The sequence below is a fragment of the Indicator indicator genome, chromosome 1 (assembly GCF_027791375.1).
Source record: "Indicator indicator isolate 239-I01 chromosome 1, UM_Iind_1.1, whole genome shotgun sequence".
Classification (NCBI taxonomy): Eukaryota; Metazoa; Chordata; class Aves; order Piciformes; family Indicatoridae; genus Indicator; species Indicator indicator.
The window spans coordinates 75,561,551-75,587,774 of record NC_072010.1 but is presented as its reverse complement, the minus strand read 5'-3'; the positions used below and the strand labels follow the sequence as shown (position 1 = coordinate 75,587,774).

The following is a 26,224-nucleotide window of genomic DNA, read 5'->3' as shown; positions in this document are numbered from 1 at the left end:
CAGCTCACACCGACACACTTGCAATATCAGTTCAACAGGGCTCTGCAAAGAAAAAGTTCAGGAATGTAGGGACTGTATAATCAAACTGTAATAGTTCAGTCCTCCTCTGCTGTAGCCAGCCACAAGCAATGGCAATATTAATCTGGTAATGCAGGGAAATTCATGAACAACCTCACAGACAAGATCACCAGGGCTACTGCGCTCTGATTTCCTTGTTTCACTTTTTTCATCAGAATTTATGTGACCAGCTATGTACCTTTTTCATGCATGGGGAAACCGTGAAGTTTACCAGGCAAAACAATGGTAAGACATCTGCTGACTGTCTTTTAAGTGTTATGCTTAAGATAATGTAAACAGATCTCTCCCACCCCAGGCCCCCAAAACTCATTGAGAAAATAAGGGCACCTAGTGAAGGTTTAGATCTATTGGTATTTCAAGGCATTTTACCCTAGTTTTATAGCACATGAAAGATTAGGAGTATAGTATGTTTACTATGCATATGTCACATTGCAGTATCTGTTAATGAACTAGTAGTCAGTACATGTGTTCTAGCATATGTATTTTGCTTCAGGTGAACATCAGTGAGCAGCCTTTTGCCAACACTCTGAGCAACTAAGACATCTGCTAAGGTGTTCTTAAGGTCTTCTAGGAGAATAACCAAGGTTAAGCCTGTTGCTGCAGCCTTGCTTTTGCAGATGGTCCCATGAGTGAAGGAGCACTTTCCAGGTGCTATGTGCAGCACCAGGAGCAGTGAGTGCAATAGTCAAGCTATTGCGTTCATATCCAGTGTACCTCCACTTCAGCCACCTCCATGTTCCTGTCCCGCTCATTCCAGGAGCCTCAATAGTAATGTCCTACACCCCTGTGCAAGGGGTACTTCAGGAGACTTGAATGCATCCAACCACTCTTTCTACTGGAAACATCTGCTAAGATCAGTGAAATCACAACACAGAAATGCACACACAGAATTCTTATGTGAGTAAAAGAAAAATGCTACTGGTTTTAGAAAACGTAAGGACTTTTCTAAATATTCAGGAGCTCCATCTGCTGACAGTGTTTGGCAGCTGTTTACATCTATACTGAGCTGTCATAAACTTTAATACTAGTTCAAAGTCTATTGCAAAGTGTACATATGCTTTTGTAGTATTACCTCTTTACTTGTCATTTCAGGATCTGCCTAAGCATTTGGCTAATTTTATACTTGTTTCCAAGATCCTCTGTATCAAATCCTTCAAAACCCAATTTTTTACTAATACTGGCTGATGATCTTGGGATTGGAGATGTGGGATGCTATGGCAATGATACAATAAGGTAAGAATGTATTCTACAAAATAAATTATCCCTTCCTTCTGCAACACTGATGACTGGAAAAGTACTGGAAAAGTCATTATTAATGGTGTAATTCTTCTAGATAATTTTTACATTATTTTAACTAAGTATAAATATTCTACAGTAATTCCTACTGAAATTATAATTATACAGGCATGCTTGAGCAACTTTTTTCAGTATATACAGTCACAAATGTGTCCATGCACTGTATTTCCTAGGCATGTGTATAAATTATAAATTTTCACAACTCAAGGATTAAAATATCAAAGACTGAGATTAGGATTTAATATCAGCTGACAACTCTAGTAGAGTTATTTTGAAATGAAAGTTCTGTCTATGTGATGTAGTTACCAAGCTGTATATAGATTGATTGTGCATATTACTGTGATTCAGGCCCAGACAGCAGCAGAACTCCACATACCACCTCACACAACCGCCCCCGTACACACACAAATACACACACACACACATACACACACACAAACACACACACATACACAGTGGAATGGTGATGAGAATCAGGAGGAAATGTAAAACCACAAAGCCCTGTGACTTGAGATAAAGAGAGTTTAGTAGAACGTCTCTTTGTATTCAAAGAGATACTACAGCACACCTCAGCCTAGTCCTGTCACTGGACAAAGAGGAATAAAGAAAAAAAAAATTGCCACATCACAGTCACAAACTCAAAGTGCCCCCACCTTTATGTAAACCCTTCCCTTATACAACAGGCAGAATATGGACTACACTTGAAATACCTATTTTTTTCTTTATTTTTTTACCTTTTTAGTTGTCAATAATAAACATGTATCCATGGAAAATTCATTTCTAAGGAGACAAGGTATTTTAAAAAATACATAGCACAGGGCTTTCCTAGTTAAGCTGCAGATAAACAGAGAGTTTTGTAAATTTGATGGTGATGTCCTTGACAAAATTAAGAGTAGGGGGACACCATGAACTTCTGTGTAATATATTTTTATCAGAGATGGGATTTTTCTCTTTAGGACCCCAAACATTGATGGCCTGGCAGAAGAAGGAGTGAGACTTACTCAGCACATTGCTGCAGCTGCTGTCTGTACTCCAAGCAGAGCAGCTTTCCTGACTGGCAGATACCCCATCAGATCAGGTTGGGCTGCTCTCTATTGGTTCACTGGAGTTTGTCTAACCATTATTGCTATTAAAAATCCCCTTAAGTAAACCATTTTACAGACTAGTTAATCTCAGGATTTGGGGTCTCTGTGAGACAGACAAGAATAAAGATGGCTAGAGTAGTGATTAATTTCTATGGAAACATCCCCACATAAAGCACATTTAATGTAGCTTAATGACAACAGAAGAAGATGACAATCCAAACAGCAGAAAGTACCCAGAGGTAGAAATATAAAGAAGAAAATTGTGTAAATATTGTATATTCAGTGGTATTAATATTATATTAAGTGAAGTGCAATATTTTTAATATCCCTGCAAAGGTTTTCATAGTGAACGGTGTCAGACTGTGAAATAGTTCTCAACTATCTCAGTAGTTCTCATGTTTTAAAACAGACTTCAACCATGTAAATTCAAGACAGAAAATGTCAGGCACTGCTTAGAGCAGTAATAAGCAGTGTAGCTCCTCTATTATGATTCTGACTTGCTAAATGAGAAACGTAATCACGAACTGTACGTTTCAGAAGTGTGTACCCCGACTCTGAAAACATTTTGTGCTATATAAACCTTTCATTTCCCCCACCCCCTTCTTTTATACATTAGATTTTGATAGAACTTTGCTTGTAAAAGGTTGCCTGATATCCATCTTAGTGCCATTTGTAGATACCCCAGCATAGCTGAAGCATCTGTATTGGCTTAGCAGATAATGACAAGGGAGTTGGAGGATGCATCCATCTAGGGGTCAGTCAGAGTATCCCAGGGCATACTAAATGGCTTATAAAAAAGACACTAGGCTTAGGCAACTGACTCCCACTCATTAGAAAGAACAATCTAAGAAGACTGAAAATCTCCTATGACGATTTTTGAAAATCTGGTTTGGTTTATTTTAAAGACTATTACTCTTCCCCAGGCATGGCATCCAGCACTCAACGGCGGGTTCTGTTTTGGAACGGATGTTCTGGTGGGCTCCCACCAAATGAAACTACTTTTGCCAGAATACTGCACCAGCAAGGTTATTCTACAGCACTTGTAGGTATGGAACATAGCAACCTGCCACCCCTCCATTGCTTGTTATTTGAATAAGGCTACTTTTGTACATATTTTTGTTTGTCAGAACATCTAGGATTAGTTAAATTAGAGTTTCTTATATGCACAACTATCTGAAACAACAGGGCTTTTAGAATGTCACCCACAAGTCTCAATGTCAGTGCAACACACCTGGTAAATCCAAAATGAGGATGTATGGAATGCACAGATGTACACGGCAAACAGAAGTAAAAGGAAAGAATCTTGTTTACCCAGTACAGACTGCTTTAGGAAGAACCAATAGAAGTATTCACTGATCTATTAAAACAATAAAAAGTTGTCTGCCAGTTGGTACCCAGGCACCATGGTGGTCTTAGTTATACCTGGTGGCTAGGTTTTCTGTTAGGTATGCATCCTGCTTACTACCACAGTTGAAACTCTATGAGTACCTTCATTTTCTGCAAAAAAGGCTGAGAGAGTCCTGTTGATGTCAGTGGATTTTGGATCAGAATACATGTTCAAGAAAGAAAATTCTATTAACTTTTTGCTATCTTTTAGCCTGAGCACTGATTAAAGGATATGTCTTTCAAATACCTCTCATTTTTAAACTCCTTTCGATGTAGTCAAAGGCATCATGTGCTTCATTGTAATTACTGTGAGTTTCACACCACTGCTTTGCTCTAGCCCATTGAGGTATCACTGGGTTCCTAAATTGAATTGAGTCTTAGTGATGTACTTATTGCACACAAGCCTGTGCAAAGGGACAAACTTTCTCTAGCTCACTGCAGTCTGGCATAACTTGTAGTGTAAACTATATTTATACACATGAGCACAGAGCTAGCTGGCTGTTCTCACAAGTTATTTGTCCAGCTAATAGTCCCTAAGCCCATGGTTATAGACTGTCTGTCTGTCAATGTCAGGATAATTACATTGCTCTGTACTATGACTTCACTAAGGTTAATTTTCAGTGTATGTCATTCTGATGTGTCCAGTTGTACTGGATAAGTGGAATGGCCTATTTTTACTACTCGTTTTAGGATGAATATAGACACACAGAGCCAGTATGTATACCTTCTTCTTCAGATTTGTTCTTGGACTGTGAAGGTCAATTAGAACTTGTATGTAAATTAGTTCATATTTTTGTACTTTGCTGTTTCTTCTGTCACAAGAGTTTCTCTCCATAAGCAAACCCATTAATGAATGGGTACTTTATCATGTGAAAAATAATAAGCAACTAGCATTGCAACCCTATTTGTTACTATTCAGGGAAGCACCTGAGCTGGCCCGTTGCCCTCTGTGGAATTTTAACAGATAGGTGAGGAAACCCAGCTGTTCTAGGCAGATAAAATGCCAACGCATGGTTGCTCCCTAAGAGTCTGCCCCATTCCACACCAGGTCCTCCCGTGGCTGCGCCTTAGCTGAGGAGTGCAGCCAACCTATTAGAAATACAGGTGCAAACAGGCAAGTGTAATGATGTTGGATTTTACATCTTTGGTTTATATTTTCAGGGAAGTGGCATATGGGTGTGAACTGCAGATCCCGTCGTGATCACTGCCACCATCCTTTAAATCATGGATTTGATTATTTTTACGGCATGCCTTTTACCCTTTTGAACGAGTGTCAAGGCACAGATGACCCTGAACTGGCCAAGTCCTTACAAGATACATATTGGCTTTACACACAGGTGGTCATCTTTGCAGTGCTTACTCTTTTGATTGGAAAACTCACCAATTTATTCTCAGTAAAATGGAAAATAATCATGTGTCTGGCTATCTGCGGTCTCCTGTATTTCATCTCCTGGTTCTCCAGCTATGGCTTCACCAAATACTGGAACTGTATCTTAATGAGAAACTATGATATCACTGAACAACCAATGAATCTAGAAAAAACTACTTCTAATATGCTGAAAGAGGCAGTTTCATTCATTGAAAGGTAACAAACAAAAATTACACTGCATTTTAAAGTGGTTACTGTGTCAGACACCGCTAAGTTAGCTGGCTGGCATACTGAATTATCCATCCTGATGGTGGCCAGTAACTTGTTGTTTTCTAGCATTTTGCTACCTGTGCTTCATCTTGTACATAGCTAGTCAGCTCCTCAGGAAAAGGAGGTTGACTATTTTGTGTGTTTATGTTTTATTCTTCCAATAAAAGGGGTGCTGGCCAAGGGCTGGGTCTCCTGCCAGTTTGAAGAGAAAAATGATCTTAGCCTGATGTATCGACTGCCATAAAAAGTGTCATCTGACATTAATATTTTGCAAACAGGAAGAAGGTAACAGTGAATGTTTGTTTCCCAGAGGTGTCTTACATTTACAATACTATCAGTAGCCTCAGCTGGAATCAAACATGCCACTAAGTCTTTATAAGTGTTCATGTGTCAAGTCTAGCACATTCTTGAATAAGATTAGACTGTTGCTGTCAGAGTTTAGGTGTTACTTGTTTGGTTTTTTAAGAGAAATTGAAGCTAAAATAAATTTATTCTGTAAAACTTTGAATAAAGCCAATCTCAGGTTCATGGGATATCCTGCCTGGCCTGATGTTAAAGGGATATGATTTCCTTGTGGGTGCAGTGTCATATCTCTGTCTTCGATGGGGACATCTCAGATGCTCAGTGGCATCCATGTTAAGCTTTAAAGAAGTCCTGTTCTCCTTGCTCCTGAGAGTGTGCCAATCTTTTGGCTGTGAACTTCAGAAGCAGAAAAAGAAAGGGCCCATTTTGGTCTTAATGAAAAAAAAAAAAACAAGCCACAAAATCTTTGAGTTTTTATCTCCTCTGTCTCCCAAAACCCCAAAATTGCAAAGATGAAAAAAGAAATAGACCAAAATAATAATTTTAATTGAGATAGTGACTACAATACCACTGTTACATTTGGACTGAGTGACAGTTTGCAGAGAAGTGACTATTGTTTTCTGTTGTTTTCTTTTATTTCAGAAACAAGCATAGCCCATTTCTTCTCTTTTTTTCCCTTTTACATGTTCACACCCCTCTCATTACTACAGAGAAGTTTCAGGGAAGAAGTAGGCATGGCCTATATGGAGATAATGTAGAGGAAATGGACTGGATGGTGGGTGAGTGGGCTTCTTGAAAAAAATAATTTGTTTGAATGCAGAAATAAAAATAAAGGGTTGAATGCAAGAACTCCTTTTTTACATGTCAGAAATCAGTGAACTTGTCTTAAACACACAGTTAGCTACTGAGATTGCCATACCATCACCACACATCTTTTTTTTTTCTTTCTTTCTGAAGTGAAACATCAAACTTTTATTTGTTCTTTAATTGACACACTTCTGTGATGCATTGTCAAATGCAATCAAATAATCAGATATGTGCTTGATCATGTTAATCAGAATGTGTGACATTCTCCACCTCTGTTTAGTCTCAGAAGACAAGCCGTGCAGCTCCTGAATATTACATTACATAGTGGCTGTTTTTTGCACTTGTTGATTTACATCGAAGAATAATCCTTGGAGCAGAAACCAGAATTCCTTCCAAGCCAAAAGGCCAACCTAAAAGCTATGGAATGTCACTTAATAAATTGTATGAAGTCGGTATTATCATGAAGAGTCACTTAGGTCTAAATCTCAGCTCCAAGTGCCAGTTATGTCTTTAAACTAAAAGGACATTCAGAGCCTAGATTTAGACCTAAGCCTTGCTTAGTCCTTTCTTTCATCTTCAGTGGGAGGCAGGACATAGCCACTCTTTGTATTTAGTCAAAAGTGAAGACCCTATTGACAAAGCATTCACCTCCTACTCAGGCCAAGAACTGATCCCAGAATCTTTTCTTTTTCCAATAACCATGTTTACAAAATTATATTTTGAGGGGAGCCTGACTGCTTCTGTTGGAAAGGCTGAGAACTACCGCATGATCCAGTTGAACCAAAAGACTCTGCCATGCTCTCCTTACAATTTTTTGTCACCGGCCACCTTCAGGCACAGGCTACACAAGTAGAGCTGAATAACAGTCCAATGGTGTAAGGAACTTGCTTTGTATAGGCCAAACCAGATGAGAAAAGAGATTTAACAAAAGAGCTGAGCAGTGGTTTATGCTTTATCCTCACATACTTCAGCTTTTGCTGCTGCTTACGTAGCTATGGGTGCTGCTCTTGGAAAATTTTATTTGGTGCAGAAGGTGATGAGGAAAAGCAATCAAAGATAAATCGTATTCTGTATAAGCATTTAATGCTATCAGTATCAAAAACATTCCTTATGAAGTTAGGTTTGAATTACAGTCTATGAAGCTTTTACCACTGACATCAGGAGATGATTATTTTTGTTGATAGTATGCAACCTCATCTCAGAGTCCCTGCTCAATTTCTGATGAGACATAGCAGTTTTCTATGATAAGAAAACTTTTTTCTGTGATTAGAAAACTTTTTTCTACGATTAGAAAACTAGGCAGCACTATTGTTTAAGTTTTTCAAGATGCTTCAAAAGCTTAAATACACAGTAAAATATTACTTAACTTGGAGAATTTATATCATAAAGCTGACAGAGTATTCTGAGTAGCTTGAACAGAAGTATCATTCATGTAAATGATTTTCCAATTGGTTTTATTTTTTATTTTCCTGGTTTTATAGACACCACAAAAATTTTGGACACATTCAGCAGCCTTCCATTGGGCTCTTATTATTTCTATAATGCAGGATTATTCTTGCATTGTTTTGGTAATTCAGAACTCATTTAGCTAAATGGAAAGACTGAAAATTCACTGAAAATTCAGTAAAGACCTAAAAAGTCTGACTGCAAATCTGGACATAATTATGTTGTTTTGCTTTATATATAGGCAGGCTTCTGGGTGTTATTGAGAAAGAAGGCTTGAAGAATAACACATTCATTTATTTTGCATCTGATCATGGAGGATTCTTGGAGGCTCGCAGAGGAAATGCTCAGTTGGGTGGATGGAATGGGATCTATAAAGGTAAAATTCTGGTAGCAGACTTCCTAAAAAGAAAAATGTGGAATAAAATATGTCCAGATAGACTATATCTACTAAAATATATGCTGGGTTGATACTCTTGGATTGTAGGGCTGGAGTAAATCCAGGGCAGCTTTCAGCCCCCTAGACAGGATCAGTTTCACTAAAATTACTCCTCATGACTATATTGGCTAACCTATTCTTAAAGACCTTCAGTGATTACTCAGATATTCCATTTTTATTTTACTGAAGACTTTTTCCTTCTACTTACTTTGGACTTCCTTGCTGCAGTTTAAGCAGCAGATCTTGCCCTATTCACCAATCCACAGAGCAAAGACTCTTCCTTTCCTGTTTGCAACAGTCTATGTCTGTTATGGTCCCCCTTGTTCATCCTTTCTGCAGACTCCTCCAGTATACTTGTACTCCCTCCCAGTTTCACATTGTCTTTAAATATTCTAATCATACAATCTAATCCATAAACCAAAGCACTATTTAAAATGCTGTAGTATCATAGAATCATTGAATATCTCGAGTGGGAAAGCACCCATGAGGATAATGAAGTCCCACTCCCTGTTCCTTGCAGAACTACCTAAAACTAAACCATATGACTAAGAGCATCATCCAGATGAGCCATGACTACTTCACTGGGAAGACTATTACCAGTGATCAGCCATTCTCAATGAAGGACCTTTTCCTAATGTCCAAACTGAGCTTCACTGACACAGATACAGAATGCACTGTTTGGAGTCTTACTTGAAACACTTCTATTTTTCACACTAGACAATTATTTTTGTCAGCACTGGCAGATATCATGATTATTCTTTTCTCTTATAGAGTTTTCCAGTGTCTCATTTATCATATAGATGCTTCTAGACCTTTTATACGGCTGTCTTAGAACACAGTGTCAGAAGGTCTACAGAATTAAGATTTGTAGTATCTCTTGTATGTGCTCCCTCCAGACTCTAAGGCTTCAAAAGGTACTGTGACAGCTTGGGCAGCTTGGCACTTACTGTGTAATGAATCCTGAGAACTGCCCCCATGACTTATAGGAAACTATAGAAGAAGATTCAAGTGCCTTGACCTTTACTCAGCATCAAAATGCACATTGCCTAGTAATAAGTTACTTAATGAGCCACACAAGCAATGTTTGATACAGCTGGGATCTCATTCAGGAACAGGCCTCGATGCTAAATTAGCCCTCAGTGCTGTGTATGAAGTTTCTATATCAGCAACAGAAGCAAAAATTACAGGGGCTCACATGAATAGCTCAAAACATAACCTAGGAAATTCACTTCTACTGGGCTAACACGAGTATGTTAGTAACAGCAGTCTGGAGAGGAAAGGTGGATGTGATTAGGCAGATATTTCAGCATGAGGGGACAATGATGAAATCATGCCTGCCTAAAGAGGAGGCAAGAAGGGATAGAGTATCAGTTTAGATAGTAATAACAGAAAGGCATTCCCATTTAACTTCACACAGAGCAGACAGGGGACATCCCAGTGAAACTAACCAGCAATTTATCAATTTTTTGCAAATATTTTTTTTAATTCATAAATATCTGTAGAACTCACTGCTGTTACTTCTAAGAGGATATTAATAACAGGAAGACAGATAAAGTACACATATGCATAATGAGAACAGCTGCAGGTGAATAACAAAGCACAAGATACCATTGTTTTACCTAGCACAGATTATTGCACAAGCATCTGGACTTGTCCTTATAATCTGTCATGCCACCCTGTCAGCCTTTAAAATCAGCCTCTGGAACCTTACCTCTCAGCTGTAACTAAGATGAGAGCTCCATAGCAAAGCCTGGCGTTACTTAGCAAAGCCAGAGGCTGTTTTAAACTACAATTTAGCTGACAGCTCCATAGCAAAGCCTGGCGTTACTTAGCAAAGCCAGAGGCTGTTTTAAACTACAATTCAGCTGCTGATGAGCTAATGAGCTAGTTTTAAGTTTTGTTTGCCAGTTTTCTTACAGCACTTTCCAGCAAAACCTTGTCATTTCTGCCCTTGATAGGAGGAATAACAGAGCAAAGGTCATACAGGTACCAGAGCTTCAACATTTTGAAATTTTTGTTTTCTAACTGGACCCACAAATTGGAGTTTCATTAATATCCCTATCCTCAGCATCTAGAATTTGTATCTGTAATTAATTAATGGTTCTCACTTTGAAACACTATTCATAATAATGAATATTTTGACTTGTAAGAGAGACAATGCATGGAGGAGAGAATTTAGAAGACTGATGGAATGCAAGAGAAACCAAGTTAAGAAACACTCTCTGGATTGCCTCATAACTTCAACAGAAATGTAGGTGGGAAGTCTTCATCAGTGCAGCATTTTCAGAGCAATCCTTGGTTTACTGTACAAATTCTGCACTCTTCCATTTGGGACTACCTCAGAGCATCCCTGGGACTGTAAACTTCGAAAGGACTATCAAACATTATCCTAATTCTCCTCACTTGCCCTCCAGGACTGCAATTAATTTTATCATGATCCTGCTGCTTCTGTTTATGAGCTGTCTGACCACCAAGCTGGCCCTCTGGTACTTCTTCCTCTGGCACCAAGTAGGGCTGCAACCACAAAGTCAGATTTTGCTTTTTATTTGTAACTGATTTTTTTTCTTACATATGTTACTAGAGAGTGGACATTATTCACAGACATGACAATCAATTCAAGTTATGGATCAGAATGTCAGAGGATGGAATTTTTCCTCTTCTGCCAAAAATACTTTATAGTGGGTTGCTATATGTACCATTCTAGAAAGGAGTGTAAAATAAAAATGTTGCTAATACTTTTTTTTTTAAGAACAGACTTTGCATTGTACTCATTCTACTGATCTCCAGTTTTAAAAGTTTTTAAATCTTTTATTATGCATGCATAATAAACATCTATTTTTTTTTCTTTGTACTTTTTCTCCCCTTTGTCTAACAGGTGGAAAAGGAATGGGAGGCTGGGAAGGAGGGATTCGTGTCCCAGGAATAGTTAGATGGCCAGGAGTGTTGCCTGCAGGGACAGTTATCAATGAACTGACAAGCCTCATGGACATTTTCCCAACAGTGGTTCACCTGGCTGGAGGGGCAGTGCCTAAGGACAGGTACAAAGGTGGCTTCATAAACCATACTTGCTTCCCTTGCTTTAGATAGATGCTGACTATGCACGTCATGCATCCTAACAGCCACAGGTTAGATTCTGTTTGTTTCTTAACCAAGGAATTTTCTAGCTTTGTGTGTAGCATTCCCCATCTTGTCTGCTTATGTGGAAAAGGCAAAAGAAAACAGTATGTTTTATTGAGAGTCATTCAGCTACTTCATTTTTCTTACCACTAAAAGGCCATCTGGTTCATTTGGGATGACTCAAAAAAACAGAACAGAATAAAACCCACACAAACACAACCACTGATTTCAATTGTAGTTTTTATGCAAAATCCACAGATACTTGCAAAGCTGGTTGCCTCTGTCAGAGTACTAGGACAGGCTCTTTCCAAGAGTAGGAAGCCTGATTCTTTATGAGTAGGAAAGATGGAACAAATTACATATGGACTACATTTGGCTGCCAGTAATGGAGAAGTAGCTTCCTCAGTAGTAAACAATTTCTAGCATCTATATTAGACTCCTCTAAAGAACACAAGAGAGCATGAATGTCTAAGCCATTTGAGCAAAAGGCACAGAAGTACCAGTGACATGTAATTAAAACCAGTTGATAGTCAATGCAGTTAATCACCCTTCTTTTTCTGTATGAATCCTTGAGCTCACAGATTTCTCGGTAACTTCCATTTCAGGGAACAAAATCACAGAGTCACAGAAACATTCAGGTTGGAAAAGACCCTCAGGATCACCAAGTCCAACTGATAACCTTACTCTATGAGGTTCACCCCTAAAGCATATGCCCAAGCACCACATCCACATGACCTTTAAAACTCATCCAGGGTTGGTGACTCAACCACCTCCCTGGGCAGCCCATTCCAATGCCTGACCACTTTTTCCATGAAATTTTTTTTCCTAATGTCCAGTCTAAACCTACCCAGTCACATCTTGAGGCCATTCCCTTTTGTTCTATCACTAATTACCTGTGAGAAAAGACCAGCACCAGCCTCTCTACAATGTCTTTTCAGGTAGTTGTAGAGAGCAATGAGGTCTCCCCTCAGCCTCCTCTTTTTCAAACTAAACAGCCCCAGCTCCTTCAGTGATCTTCACAAGATTTATTCTCCAGGCCCTTCACCAGCTTTGTTGCTCTCCTCTGCACTCGCTCCAGGACCTTGACATCTCAAAAGTAGACACAATACTCGAGGTGTGGCCTCACCAGAGTTGAGTACAAGGGGACAATCCCCTCCCTATTCCTGCCAGATACAGCACATCTAATACAATCCAGGATGCCATTGACCTTCTTGGCCACCTGGGCACACTGCTTGCTCATATTCAGTTGCTTGTTGATTAGAAACCCCAGGTCCCTTTCTGCCAGACAGCTTTCCAGCCACCCTTCCCAAGCCTGTAGTGTTGCTTGGGGTTGTTGTGACCCAAGTGCAGGACTTGGCATTTGGCCTTGTTGAAGCTCATCCCATTAACTCTGGCCCATTGATCCAATCTATCCAAGTCCCTACCCTTGTGCAGATCAGCACTCCCACCTAATTTGGTGTCATCTTCAAACTTACTGCTGACACACTCTATGTCTTCATCAAGGTCATCAATAAAGATGTTAAACAGAAGTGGTCCCAAGACTGAACCCTGAGGCACACCACTTGTGACTGGCCACCAGCTGGATTTAACTCCACTGACCACCACTCTTTGGGCCCTTTCGCCCAGCCAGGACTTTATCCAGCAGAGCCTGTGCTCACCCAAGCCATGAGCAGACAGTTTGTCCACAAGAATTCTGTGGGGAACAGTGTCATAGACTTTTCTGAAGTCTAGGCAGACAATATCCACAGCCTTTCCCTCATCCAATAGTCAGGTCATCTTTCATAAAAGGAAATGAAAAGCTGTGAACCATGCCTTCACTATGGTTATTGCTTACTTCCATGAGAATTACAGTAATGGTACCTTATCCCCACAGGCAGGATGTCTGAACTACCTGTAAGTGAAAATAACTGCTAGTGACTGCTAATCACTGGTCTCCACCCATCCATGCAATTAAAAATCCCAGGGCTCATTAGCTAAACATTAGCTTGGTTTAGAAATTACATCTGAAATCCTAATGCTGCATACATGGAGAGTGAGTGCTGCTCATGCTCCAGCTGCAGTCTGAAATTCTTCTGCTGTCTGACAACTCCCATCCTCTCCATCAGGGTAATTGACGGGCACAACTTGCTGCCTTTGCTGCAGGGGAAGGTTCAGCACTCTGGGCACGAGTTCGTGTTTCACTACTGTGGTGTGTTTCTGCATGCAGTGAGGTGGCACCAAAAGGACAGTGAGTATAAACATCCTGCTTTTTGCAGATCAGAAATGAGAGTATCATGTAAATCATGCATACATGTATCTGGAGTACGTTTATTCTTCACATGCACACTTCTTCTGCAAGATGCAGAAAGGTTTCATAGTCAGCTATCCTCCTGCCTTGCCTGAGATGAAGGGTTTTGCTTCCTGGGTAGCATAGCCTTAAGTATCTCCCTGTCATTGCAGTCTTTTCATTGCTTTGTCTGTGAAAGCATTGGATTAGCTTTAGTGTAAGAGCGAAGAATAGGAACTGCATACGTAATGTCCTTGTCTTAAGCAGTAGTTCATCTGTTTTCAGTAGCCCTCTCTTATTTGCTTCATTTTTTCAGGTGCAGTATTAGGCAGGCTGACTGCAGCTGTAATGCTTTTCTGAGCTTTTAGCAAGCACCCCATCTTTGCTGACGTCACTATCGATTACAGCATCAAAAAGAACAGGCCAGTGACAGGTAGTTGTGTCCCTGTTTCTGCTCAGAATGGGGGACAGCATGTGTGTGACCAAACCCAGGTGCCTGGAGCTGAGCTTTTTTTTCTGTAGTCACTGAAGAAACGCAGATATTTACAGGGTGTGATTCACCTCCTTCTAATGAGCACAACTGGAGAGATCAATCATACCTGTTTCACTCCACTAACTTGAAAAGAGAGCTGAGACAGATCATCTTGAATAAAAAAAACACCGTCATATTATAGTTAGTAGAGATGAATTGTACCTTCTGTGACCAGATGATGTGACAGTAACTGTAAAGTTGATGGATTTGTGGTGCTGCAGGGCTCAGTTGTTCAATATTTTTCATTCCATGAAGCTGGAAAAAAAAGCAGAAGTCGAAGGTGCAGGCTATGCCAACTTAGCTCATATTTTAGAGACTTGAACAAGCCACTTTAATTTTTTGGTTTGGTTTCCCTATTTGTGAATTGAAAGAAAAGTTACAGAGTTCTGGTGAGACTGCAGCTAGATAGTAGTTACAATTACTAGGGCATTCTACCATCAGCAGCTGTCCACGTTCAGCTGCTATCTTGACAAGGAGCTGACTTGGAAAAGCACTTTGGGAGCTGACTGGATTGAGATAACCTTAGGCAGGCCAACAGCAACTCCTTCTTATGTTAGAGTGTTAACTGGGTGATCTCTCTCCTGCTGGTTTACATTTTCATTATGATACTTTCTGATACAATGACAGTATCATGTGTAGATAATAACAAGCTAAGAATGTACTTGCTCAGTGAACTCATACTTGCAAATATTTAAATATTTCAAAATTGACTTCTCTGTTCCTCTAGCTACACACACACATAAAAAAGTATCAGGATAATGGCTGAGAACATGGCTGTCTGTCTTGTTGGCATGAACAAATATTTGCAACACCAAACTTTTAGTCATGCCAGTTTAACCTTGAGGTCAACACCTTTGTTGTCATGCCACATTTAACAGAAGCATGGCTCCTGGGAAGGAACTCACTGGTTTTGGCTGCCAAGAAACATGAACAAAAGGTAATAAGGACTAAGTATGAGGATATGATGCCAGGTGCTTCAGTGGAATTTTGGGATTAAATTTTTGATCCTCAAAAATAAATCTGGGTACTTCATTCAAGGAAAAGTGTGTATGCTATACAAGCCATAAAGTACGTGTGGAACTAATGATTTCAAAGTGACATCTAGAACAACTTTCACATTGATCAAAGAGCTATATGGTAGAAAATGCTAAGTGCAAGGGTTTTCCATAGATGCAGTTCTTCCATGGGGTAGTGCATCTTCAAACTATGATTTTTGTGGTGGTTTTTGTTGTTGTTGTTGGGGCTTGGGGTTTTGGTGAGTTTTTGGTTGGTTGGGGGTTTTCATTTGCTTGGTTGGTTGTTTTGTTTTCTCTTTGGCAACCTTTGTCTTTACTTTTATCTAGAGACCAGTTGCTGATTACTTTCTTTGTCTAAGAACTAGGAAAGTAATAGTTTCTTCTAAAAGGAAAAAAACCCACCAAAACAAACAAATCCCCCAAAGCAAACAAACAAACCCAACCAAGAAACCAACCAAAAAAACCCAAACAAATAAACAAAAATACCCAACCCACAAACAAAACAATCATGAAACAAAAACAAGAAAATTAAAGAAAGAAAATGGAGAGTGCTGCAACTGTTAATCTGCCTTGTAGCTCAGCAGTGGTAAGGCCTTCACAACCCTACCAGGTCTGCTGCAGCTGGGCAGAACTACTGCAGTGCTGGTGACTGTCACAGCCACAAGCAAGTGGGCCTGGTCTCAGCAGTTCAATCTGCCTTGCTGCGTTTCCCAAATTGCAGATTTGGATGACCTGATAGCACTGTGGCCATGAAACAAGGTGAAACCCAGTGAGGGAACCATACTTAAAGTGCTCATGGCCAACATTTTAGTTGTATTAACAAAAAGCTTATCTGAGGAGACCAGGACTCAACTCCTTTCTCGGTTTGGAAAACAGAACAATCAAAATACATCATCTCTAAGTGACATGTGTAAATCACTCTGCATCTTTGCTCTTTCTGTGGAAATATGGCCCCTGCAGTAACAATAAATAAAAATTAGTTGAACCAACCCCATAACCTAACACTCAAAACAACCAGTTGTGGTTAAGGGTTATCTCCTGCCATTTCTGCCATAGTCTCTTTTTTATTAAGATGATTAAAACATAGACAAAACCCCACAACAACAGAGATGTGCTCCTTCTCTGCTAAGTGCTGTAGGGAGGAGTAGGACAGTAAAGGAAAGAAATGCTCAGCAGGGAAACGCTGCAGGCGTGCTGTTGTGTAGCATTCAGCTCCCAAAACACACGGCTTTTCCCCACCCAAACCCTCCCCTCGCGCCAGGACGGGAGCAGGCCTGAGCGTCTGGGGGTTGAGTGCGCGGACGCACAGCTGCGCCGCGGGGCCACTAGCCCCTCAAAAGGCATCCGGCAGAGGAAGCTGCCGCTAGGGGGCAGCGCGGCACTGCTGCCAACCGCCACCGGCAAACCGCCTCAGCCGCCGCCTCGCTGCCCAGCAAGCGGCAGCAGCGCTCGCATTCGAGCGAACGGAATGCTTCAAACTGTAAGCTTATAGGAAATGAACTAAATCTTCCTGGCTCTTCGGCGCAGTTAGCCACTCCGCTTTTCATTCTCACATCTTGGGGTGCCTTCTGTGAAAAACTACTCTCTTCTGTGGGCGTGCAGAGGGAGCGCGGCCAGCCCCTCAGGCTGAGAGTTGCACGCGCAGCTCTGGGTGCTCGTTAAAGGGAGACGACCCCGGGGCCGGCAAGACTTACAGCACCAGGAGCCCTTGCCGGGCACCCTCAATGTGCAGGGGCTTGATTTCCAAAGTATTGCCACAGCTGGTGCTCCCCCCTGAGCCCCGGAGCTGAGGTTTGAGCTAATGGACACCATCAGAGTGAGGCATGGCCCATGCCCCAAGGAGCACTGTGCATGGAACCCATAAGTATACGTGTTGCAGAAACATGAGTCAACACTTCGAATGTCTCTCTCCACATATCCAATACTCAGAAGATCAGGAAGCTAGAGCTGACAATATGTGTTTAATATGTATTTTTTTTCCTGGACAGCTTCTGGGCAGAAAGCTTTGTCTGCAGTGACTTCTGCAGAAAACACGCTTACCTACTGAAAGGTTAAATACATAGTCCACTGGGGGATGCATTTGAAGAACTGCTTTTCAGGTTAAAGGACTGCTGTTCCCCTCACCTAGCTTTCAACTCTTTTTCTTCTAGGCTGTGTGTGTCTATGTTACAGTTTTGGTTTAGGTTGGAAGCGTGCTTTTGAAGTAAACCCCTCTCGAGCATACCAACTCATTATGCTTTGGGTTGCATTGTGTAGTGGTTGCATTGATGATCATGATTTCAGATGAAATTAAACTGTGAAATAGGTTCCAAGATCATTACTGACATGTTCTGATCACTAAAAGATGTTGTGTAGACAGGACCAAACAAGAGTTAGCCCCCAATAAATCACAGACAGACACCCCCAGCATTAATATCAAGCCTTCAATAAGTGTTCTGCTTTACATGTCAGTTTCTAATAGGGCACACTAACTGTAAGAGAGACAGTGATACAACATGCAGATGCAAAGTGTATTTTGTTGCGTTTTGTGTTCCTGTGAAGCCAAATGCAGAGCAGATCTCCTATGTCTGCCTTTCTACTTTTTTTTTTTTTTCCCACTGAACCACAACTGCTCATGGCAGGGGGATTGGAAACCATGGGATACCCAGCCCATGAAAGACTGGCTAATCAAATATTACTGTATGCTCAACTTTCAGCCAAGCCAGAAATTCTGATTATTTGCTTCAACAGCCGTTACTTCTGACTGGGCTGACAGACTTTTTAGAGAAGTCTATCATGTTCATATTACATATTTATTATCTACTTACTTCTATCTATTGGACAGGCTAGATATGAAACTGTTGTGTCTTGATATCATCCAGGCAGGACTCATCAATTAAGCCTTTCACTGAAGCCAGAAGAATCCTGTCTGTATGTTAGTCCCTTCCTCTACCACAGCTTATTAGTAACAGTTCATTTATTTCAGCTTGTTAAATTGATTGATTGTTATCAGATGGGTTTGAGAGATGTTTGGATTGAAAAAGCAGGTTCCCTTTCCTTTGGCTATACTATATTAACATCTTGCCCTAAAATTCACATACATCTTTGCTTCAGCAGCAAATTGCATATCCTTCTTTGCCTCTTGGAGATGACTGAAAGCCCTGCTGCTTCCATCAGCACTGATTCCTACCACCTTTTTGTTTTTTTTGATCACTCTGTAACCCAGCTGTCTACTCAGCTCACCAACACAGGTTTATTGCCATTAGCCTCACTGTATCCTTCCCAGTGAACTAACAAGGAGCTGGCTCTCTGCAATCACACTAACTATCTGCAGCTGTAAAAAGCAAATGTTAAAATTTTGCAGAATCAAAAAATCCTCCTCAGACACTCAGCATTCACTTCTTTGAGCTGCCCTATAGTGTGCAAGTTACAGGAAGTTCAGCTCAACTGTTTATGGAAAAGAGCGACTATTTAGTTCATTTTTTTCTGAACACTAATCACAAAATAACTCCTATGTATAGGCTAGGTAAGTCTACCTGCCCACCTCATATTTATCTGTTAAACGGTCATTTTAGCACTGTCAGAATAACACTCTGACTAGAGCCAGCTAATCTGAAAAATGCACATGGCCCAAAGTGTACTTATTTAACTCCTAACAAGTAATGCTCCCCAACCAACAGACCCAAGACCCAAATTCCATGCTCGGTAGACCCTGATGTTACAGAGAATGCTTGTGTTTTTGTCATGAGATAAATGCTGGTTTAGCCACAAGACAGGGAAAAATAGAAGAATGTGGAGCAAAGCACACACCCAAAGAGACCTAAGGAATACTTGCCCTTTGCAAGCCATCATGAAGTGAGCCCATTTCCTTTAATAAATCCACCTCCTGCATCTTTTATCTCAGTTTCAGAAACTGAGATGTCTAAAATCTGTAACATTTCTACATGTATTATTCCAAAACATTTCAGAACATTGAGACATCGTCCCTCCACAGAAATGCTGTAGCCTGGCTTAGCAGGACATGGAAACCTTGATGTGGAAATAGATACATAGCCAGCCACCTAGCAGCTGGAGATTTTAAGCTAGAAGATTATTGTTCCTCCCCACCTTTTAAGAAATTTTAATTTTTTTTTAATTACCAAATTATATTCTAGAAGCAGTGACATGAGAAAGAGAAGAATAAAGCTTCAAACTCCCAGTTGTGAACAACAGCTCTAGAGGCAATAGAAGGAAAGACAATTAATTCCATTGATTCCATTGAACCAAAAAGAAAATGCCATGTAAGGACAATGCAGTTGTCAGTTATTTATGCTCAGTATTGCAGAAGTGACTCCAAGTGTTTAATGCTCCCTTTCTTCTTCTTCTCTCTGTCAGACATAGTATTTAATTGCTGTCTACTTGTTGGGCACATCCTTGCCTCTGAGTTCAGTGTAGTGATTTGTAAATGCAGGGTCAGGAACAGGGGAAAAAGGAGGAGTGAGGAAGAAGGACAATCTCCTGTTGGACTGCATTCAGATTTAGTCATAGTCATTTGTCATTTCTTCATTGCAAGTTAAATATCCGTGCTTATCCAGTGGTCATTATGAGAGCTTGATGGAGTTACAAGTGCTAAAGCTGCAAACTTTATCATAATGATTTTAAAACTAGGCTCCAGATTTCACAGTGTTCATCGCCTGCTATCACCACTCTATTTGAAAGTGTGCTGGAAAGTGAGCATGGAAATGAGCTGTGATGGGTTTTTGCTCATGTGCTCTTGGCTCAGTTGTACAGAGCCAACCAAAGAACCACCTACCAGAACCTGCACCCAGAAACTGGGGGCTACATAGTCTAGTTTTCACCCTAAAAGATATGTAGAATTCTAAAGGGACACAAGAAAGTAGCAGAGATTCCCTCTTCACCCAGAATACTAGACCTAACCATCCACATAGTGTGTATGAACCTACATGTACCCAGAAGCCAGGTACACCCATGTGCCACAAAAGCCATTCTGAATCTCTGCCAGCTCCCAGAACAGCCTTTCCTCTGTATGTGGCAACCACAACATAAGCTTGCCCTAGGAACAACAAAGAGATAACTTAAAATATGAACCAACCTTGTAGGGGCCTCCCCTGACGTGGCACTTGGTGACATGGTTTAGTAGTCATGAGTTCTTGGGTGACAGGTTGGACTTCAATGATCCTTGAGGTCTTTTCCAACCTTACTGATTCTGTGATTCTGTGATTTGATGCTGTTAAGCTGTTCAAATGTGGCTCTTCTCTGACAGGTGGCACCATATGGAAAGCTCATTATGCTACTCCAGTATTCCAACCAGAAGCCTCTGGGGCCTGTTTTGGAAGAGGAATTTGCCCATGTTTTGGGGATGGTGTAACCCATCATGACCCTCCATTGCTGTTTGACCTCTCACAGGATCCAGCTGAGGAGAATCCTCTATCACCTGACATTGAGCCCTTGTTCAACACTGTAATGAGGAGAATAAGAAAAGCTGTAGAAGAGCATCGCAAGACACTGACTCCAGTCCCACAGCAGCTATCTCCTTACAATAATATATGGAAGCCATGGCTGCAGCCATGCTGTGGCACGTTCCCATTTTGTTGGTGTGACGAAGAACACAAAGATGGCATAGTTTAATACAAAAATCAAAGTAGAATTCTCTTTAAAAGAGCTGATAGTTTTCACATTCACATGACCACAGTCCTAGAGATATGGGTCAAATGACACTGGAATAACTGAAAGGGACACTACTGCTGTTTTTTATTCAACCTTCTCCTTTATCCAAGTACATAATTCTGGAACAAACACCCAAATAAATGAAACTAAATGTCTTTCCTGACCAATTTTCAATTCAAGTATATTATGAATTATAAGAAAGCATACTTTAATTGCAGGTGTTTGTACAGGTAGCATACTTGTTGAGGCAACAGAACTGAGCCCAAGAGGGCATCTCTATTCAGGCCTCTTATGTTTAACGGAAAAACTGTCCTGTGTTTAAAGGCACAATTGCACATTTAAGTGGAAACAAACCAAAACACATGGGCTTCTAAGAAACAGACACCTGCAATTTTGCAGTAATTTTTTACCTCACCTATACATTCATTTATTTATCATTTAAGAATTCCCAGGAAAAACTGAACTGACAAGCATGTTTTAAAAACTGGGTAGCTAAGTTACCGTCTCAAGTTTAGCAGTGAAGTAGCAATTCTGAAATGATAAATACCAGCAATTCCTACTGGCATATATTTTGCACACTGTTAAGTCATCCCGCTTGATAGAACATTGAAAATCATCATCCATCTACCTTGACAAGATAGGTCTCACATTTCGTGATCTGTGAGAGTAATTCATAAACTGCATGTCCGTTTGAGCAATAATGCTCCTGATTTCCTATGAGTACTATTATGTCCCACGAAAAATGTGCTTTCTTTTTTGAGACAGCACTTTTTTTTCAGTAGGACATGTTAAAAAATTCACTGCACACACTAATCATTTCAATGTATAGGTCATCATCTCCAAGCCAAACAAGTGTCAGCACTCTGTACAGTCTAGGGAATGGAATTAAAATACCTAATCCTCTCTTGCTGTCCTCAGGCTAAATAAATTCATCTCTCAATATATAATCCCAACTGTGTCAAGTCTGATTTTTAAGTAGAGGTACCTACATTTTCTGCTTCAAAAAAAAAGTAGATTGCATATCAGAGACTCAGATTCACACATCTAGGCCTTCCTGGAGAATGTGTATTCACTCCTAGAGCTCTGTGTATCCACACAGCTAAAGGTTACCAAGATTTTAAAAACAACAAGGGACGATAATAGCAGGAGAGCAGGTGCTTCAGGTGACTTGTTTCCTTAAAGCTAGCTGCCTTGCAGAATCACACCAGGGTGGCTGTGTTCAGTACCAAGGCTGTCTGTATGTCATTTTCTGCCTTTTAGAAAGAGGAAGACATAAAATGGCCCACGGCAGCTGACAATCCCAGAGCAGTGCTGCCCTCTCATCTATTGAGCTGCAACAGCAGGTCACAGCCTTTTCCACCAGCCTCAAGACAGCAGAGTGTGTTTATGTCTGAACACTGCAACTTTTGAGTATTTTCAGGCTAGCTCTGACTTACCCCGCAATGTGTGTAAGTCAGTGGTGTGATGAGTCACTGTGTTATTTTGCTGTAAACAGCACAGGTTGTGGCCATGATGCAGCACCAGACACAAAGCTCCAGGAAGCTGGCCAGACATTTTTTCAGGTTATTACCTGTTTCAACCTTTCCATTAAAAGCTCACCAAACAAGCTATCAGTGGGCTAATCTGACAATGAACTGATAGGACACATCAATGTCAGACTTGACAGAATTATCTGAAAATGCATTTGTTCTTACTGCTTGGTAGCATCTAAATCCACTCGACACTGCTAAGAACTTGTCAGAAGATTTTACATTTGCTGTGGCTGACAAGGTTTGGAACCAGAGCAGCTGCATTTTGCTGGATTCTTTCAGAAACAGCATAAAAGACCATGCATTTAAAGCCATCTTCATTGAATCAGAGCTGGAGGATAAATCTTACTACTCAGTGGGGAACAAAGCCAAAAGCTGTTCTTTAGAGTCAAGATGGTCAGTTCAGCAACATATAGATTGTCATTTAAGTATGAGGACAACCTTCTCAGTTAACCTTGCTGTCCTCCCCACTCACCCAACCCATTTATACACAAGAACATGCCTACTCACAAATGAGGCCACTATTAGTGTTTACTAGGGGATGAGCACCCATACAACATGTAAGCATATGACAGACTAGGATGACCAATACATCAGCAAAATAACTCCATCTCAAAGCACAGTGTGAATGCTTGACCCGAGTTTAAAGCCAAGCTAAGAGCTACCAACATGAGCAGAACGCATTTGGACTGGCTTATACCATGTCCATCATGCAAGGTTGCTGTTCACCTCACAGGGAAAAAAAAAATAAATCACCCCCATATAAAAGTAAACATTCAACATGTGTGCAACACCTCCCTCCTCTGAGAGGTGAATTTGCTAGGCTGATGTATAAAGTCAGATAGTAAGGCCTCATTTGACTTGACATTTGACTGGGATGCCTTCCTGATGTCCCAGCATAGATAATTTCTTCCTAACTGGCATCCATGGAAAGCCAGAGGGGCTTTTGGGCAGGAGGTGGGGGAAACAGGCCTGGCAATATAGAACAGGTGGCATTTGTCAAGCGTTAGAGACTTCAATGAGGCACCAGAATATGGGCTCCCAAGAAAGAAAGAGGAAGAAGGGCAGATGGTGCACATAGAGGTGCACACACAGGGGACAAGGACAAGCAAGTAATAGGAAACCACAGAATAGGACACACAGCATCGCCTCAAAGAACACAGGGGACAGGAGGGAAGACTATTTTCAGTCCTAAATTCCTTTCACTGTCTAAAGCTAAATGTATCTTAAAAGATGCAAATTTTGACAGTGGTAAGCAGGGGAAGAAGGTTACTTATTTTATGTGTTTCCTGCAGATCCTAGTCATGGAGCACTTGCTGATCTCTTCATCTGTATCACCTCTAACCAAAGCATGAGACTTCTGCACAAGCTGTTATTTTGATTTCCTGGGAAATGTGCAGTCCCCATAAAGCAGGTGAACCCAACATCACAGTTATGAGTTGTCCCGGCACACACTTAGAATCATAGAATCAGTCAGGGTTGGAAGGGACCACAAGGATCACCTAGTTCCAACCCCTCTGCCATGGGCAGGGACACCTCACTGATCAGGCTGGCCTTAAACACCTCCAGGGATGGGGCCTCAACCACCTCCCTGGACAACCCATTCCAGGCTCTCACCACTTTCCTGGTAAAGAACTTCTTCCTCATGTCCAGTCTGAATCTCCCCACTTCCAGCTTTGTTCCGTTCCCCCTAGTCCTATCACTACCTGATATCCTAAAAAGTCCCTCCCCAGCTTTCTTGTAGGCTCCCTTCAGATACTGGAAGGCCACAATAAGGTCACCTCAGAGCCTTCTCTTCTCCAGACTGAACAGCCCCAACTCTTTCAGTCTGTCCTCATAGGAGAGGTGCTCCAGCCCTCTGGTCATCCTGGTGGCCCTTCTCTGGACACGCTCCAGCATGTCCATATCCCTCTTGTAATAGGGGCTCCAGAACTGGATGCAGTACTCCAGGTGGGGTCTCACCAGAGCAGAGGGGGAGAATCACCTCCCTCGACCTGCTGGCCACACTTCTCCTGATGCAGCCCAGGATCTGGTTGGCTTTCTGGGCTGCAAGTGCACATTGACAGCTCATGTTGAGCTTCTCGTCCACCAACACCCACAAGTCCCTCTCCTCAGGGCTGCTTTCCAGACAGTCACTGCCCAGCCTGTATTTGTGCTTGGGATTGCCTCGACCCAGATGCAGGACCCTGCACTTGGTCTTGTGGAACCTCATGAGGTTGGCTTGTGCCCACCTCTACAGCCTGTCAAGGTCCCTCTGGATGCCATCCCTTCCCTCCAGCGTGTCTGCTGCACCACACAGCTTGGTGTCATCAGCAAACTTGATGAGGGTGCACTCAATGCCTCTGTCCATGTCACCAACAAAGATGTTGAACAAGGGTGGTCCCAGGACTGATCCCTGAGGGACTCTGCTTGTCACTGGCCTCTACTGGGACATGGAGCCACTGACAGCCACTCTTTGTGTGCAGCCATGAAGCCAGTTCTTTATCCATCTTGTGGTCCACCCATCAAACCCATGTGTCACCAGTTTGGAGACCAGGATGTGGTGTGGGACAGTGTCAAAGGCTTTGCTCAGGTCCAGGTAAATGACATCAGTTGCTCTCCCCTCATCTATTAATGTTGTGACCTGTTCATAGAAGGCCAGCAGGTTTGTCAGGCAGGATTTGCCCTTGGTGAAGCCATGCTGACTGTTCCAAATCACCTCTTCACTATTCTTCTGTCTCGGTAGTGCCTCCAGGAGAATCTGCTCCATGATCTACTTCTACATAAATTAATAGGTAAAAAGCCATTACAAAAACTGTTTGCATTTGAATAATACTGAAAAAATAAACTCAAGTAACTACCTAGATTCACTTGAAAAATCATCTGTAGATAATCTTTTGTAAAGTACACAGACATAAAAGCTAAATGATTTGTTTTCTCCCTTCTTTTCTCATGGTTTTTCCCATTGTAGAAGGCAGCAAGCACCACATAAAATGGCCTGTTGGAAAAACAGCTGACAAAGCTCCAAGCTAGTATTAAACATAGGAGAATGTGCCTACATGTGATTAAATGTAGACACCATAGAAGCATTACTCTGTAACAAATTAAGTTTGCTTTTATGAAGAAGCTGTGGCTGGACTGTATAAATGTTTGATGTTCATGCTGTAAGAAGCTGACTTCCATCTAAATAGCCCTATCATTATTAAATGACATTTGGAATTGCTGCATTAGACTGACTCAACAAAGTAATTGTCAAGTCTCACAGTGGTGAGACAATAAGCTTCTAAGAGACCTCACTTCACCATGTTTAAATATCAGACATGTCATTTTGCTCCCTGCTGGGGAGCCAGGGAATGCCAGCGCATAGAACAGAAGATCTCACCATTTGAAGATGCAAAGTAATTGTGTAACAGATAAACTGAGAAGCAATTTGAGCTCAGAGTTTATCCAGCTGGAAAATCCTAAGGACTCTGAGCATATTTGAGAAGCATCTACACAAATTATCAAAAAGGAGGAGTAATTATCTAAAATCCTGTTCACTGCCAGACTGTAGGTTAAAAACACCCATATATACTTAATGTTGAACTGAATAAAATACTAGACATTTTTTGTGGAATACTTTGATTTTAATGTTACATCTAAGCAACTCTGTAAAAATGAGAT

General features: G+C 41.1%; 1 protein-coding gene across 1 annotated transcript; it reads left to right on the top strand.

Moving 5' to 3' along the window:
* The first annotated feature begins 695 nt into the window (after positions 1-695).
* LOC128969259 (arylsulfatase D-like) lies at positions 696-21,014 on the top strand. The gene is given in 10 exon segments (XM_054384040.1): positions 696-892; positions 1,174-1,311; positions 2,331-2,452; positions 3,383-3,505; positions 5,007-5,430; positions 6,430-6,566; positions 8,282-8,416; positions 11,352-11,514; positions 13,699-13,820; positions 20,650-21,014. Coding segments are annotated over 10 exon segments (1,926 nt in total).
* Positions 21,015-26,224: the final 5,210 nt, after the last annotated feature.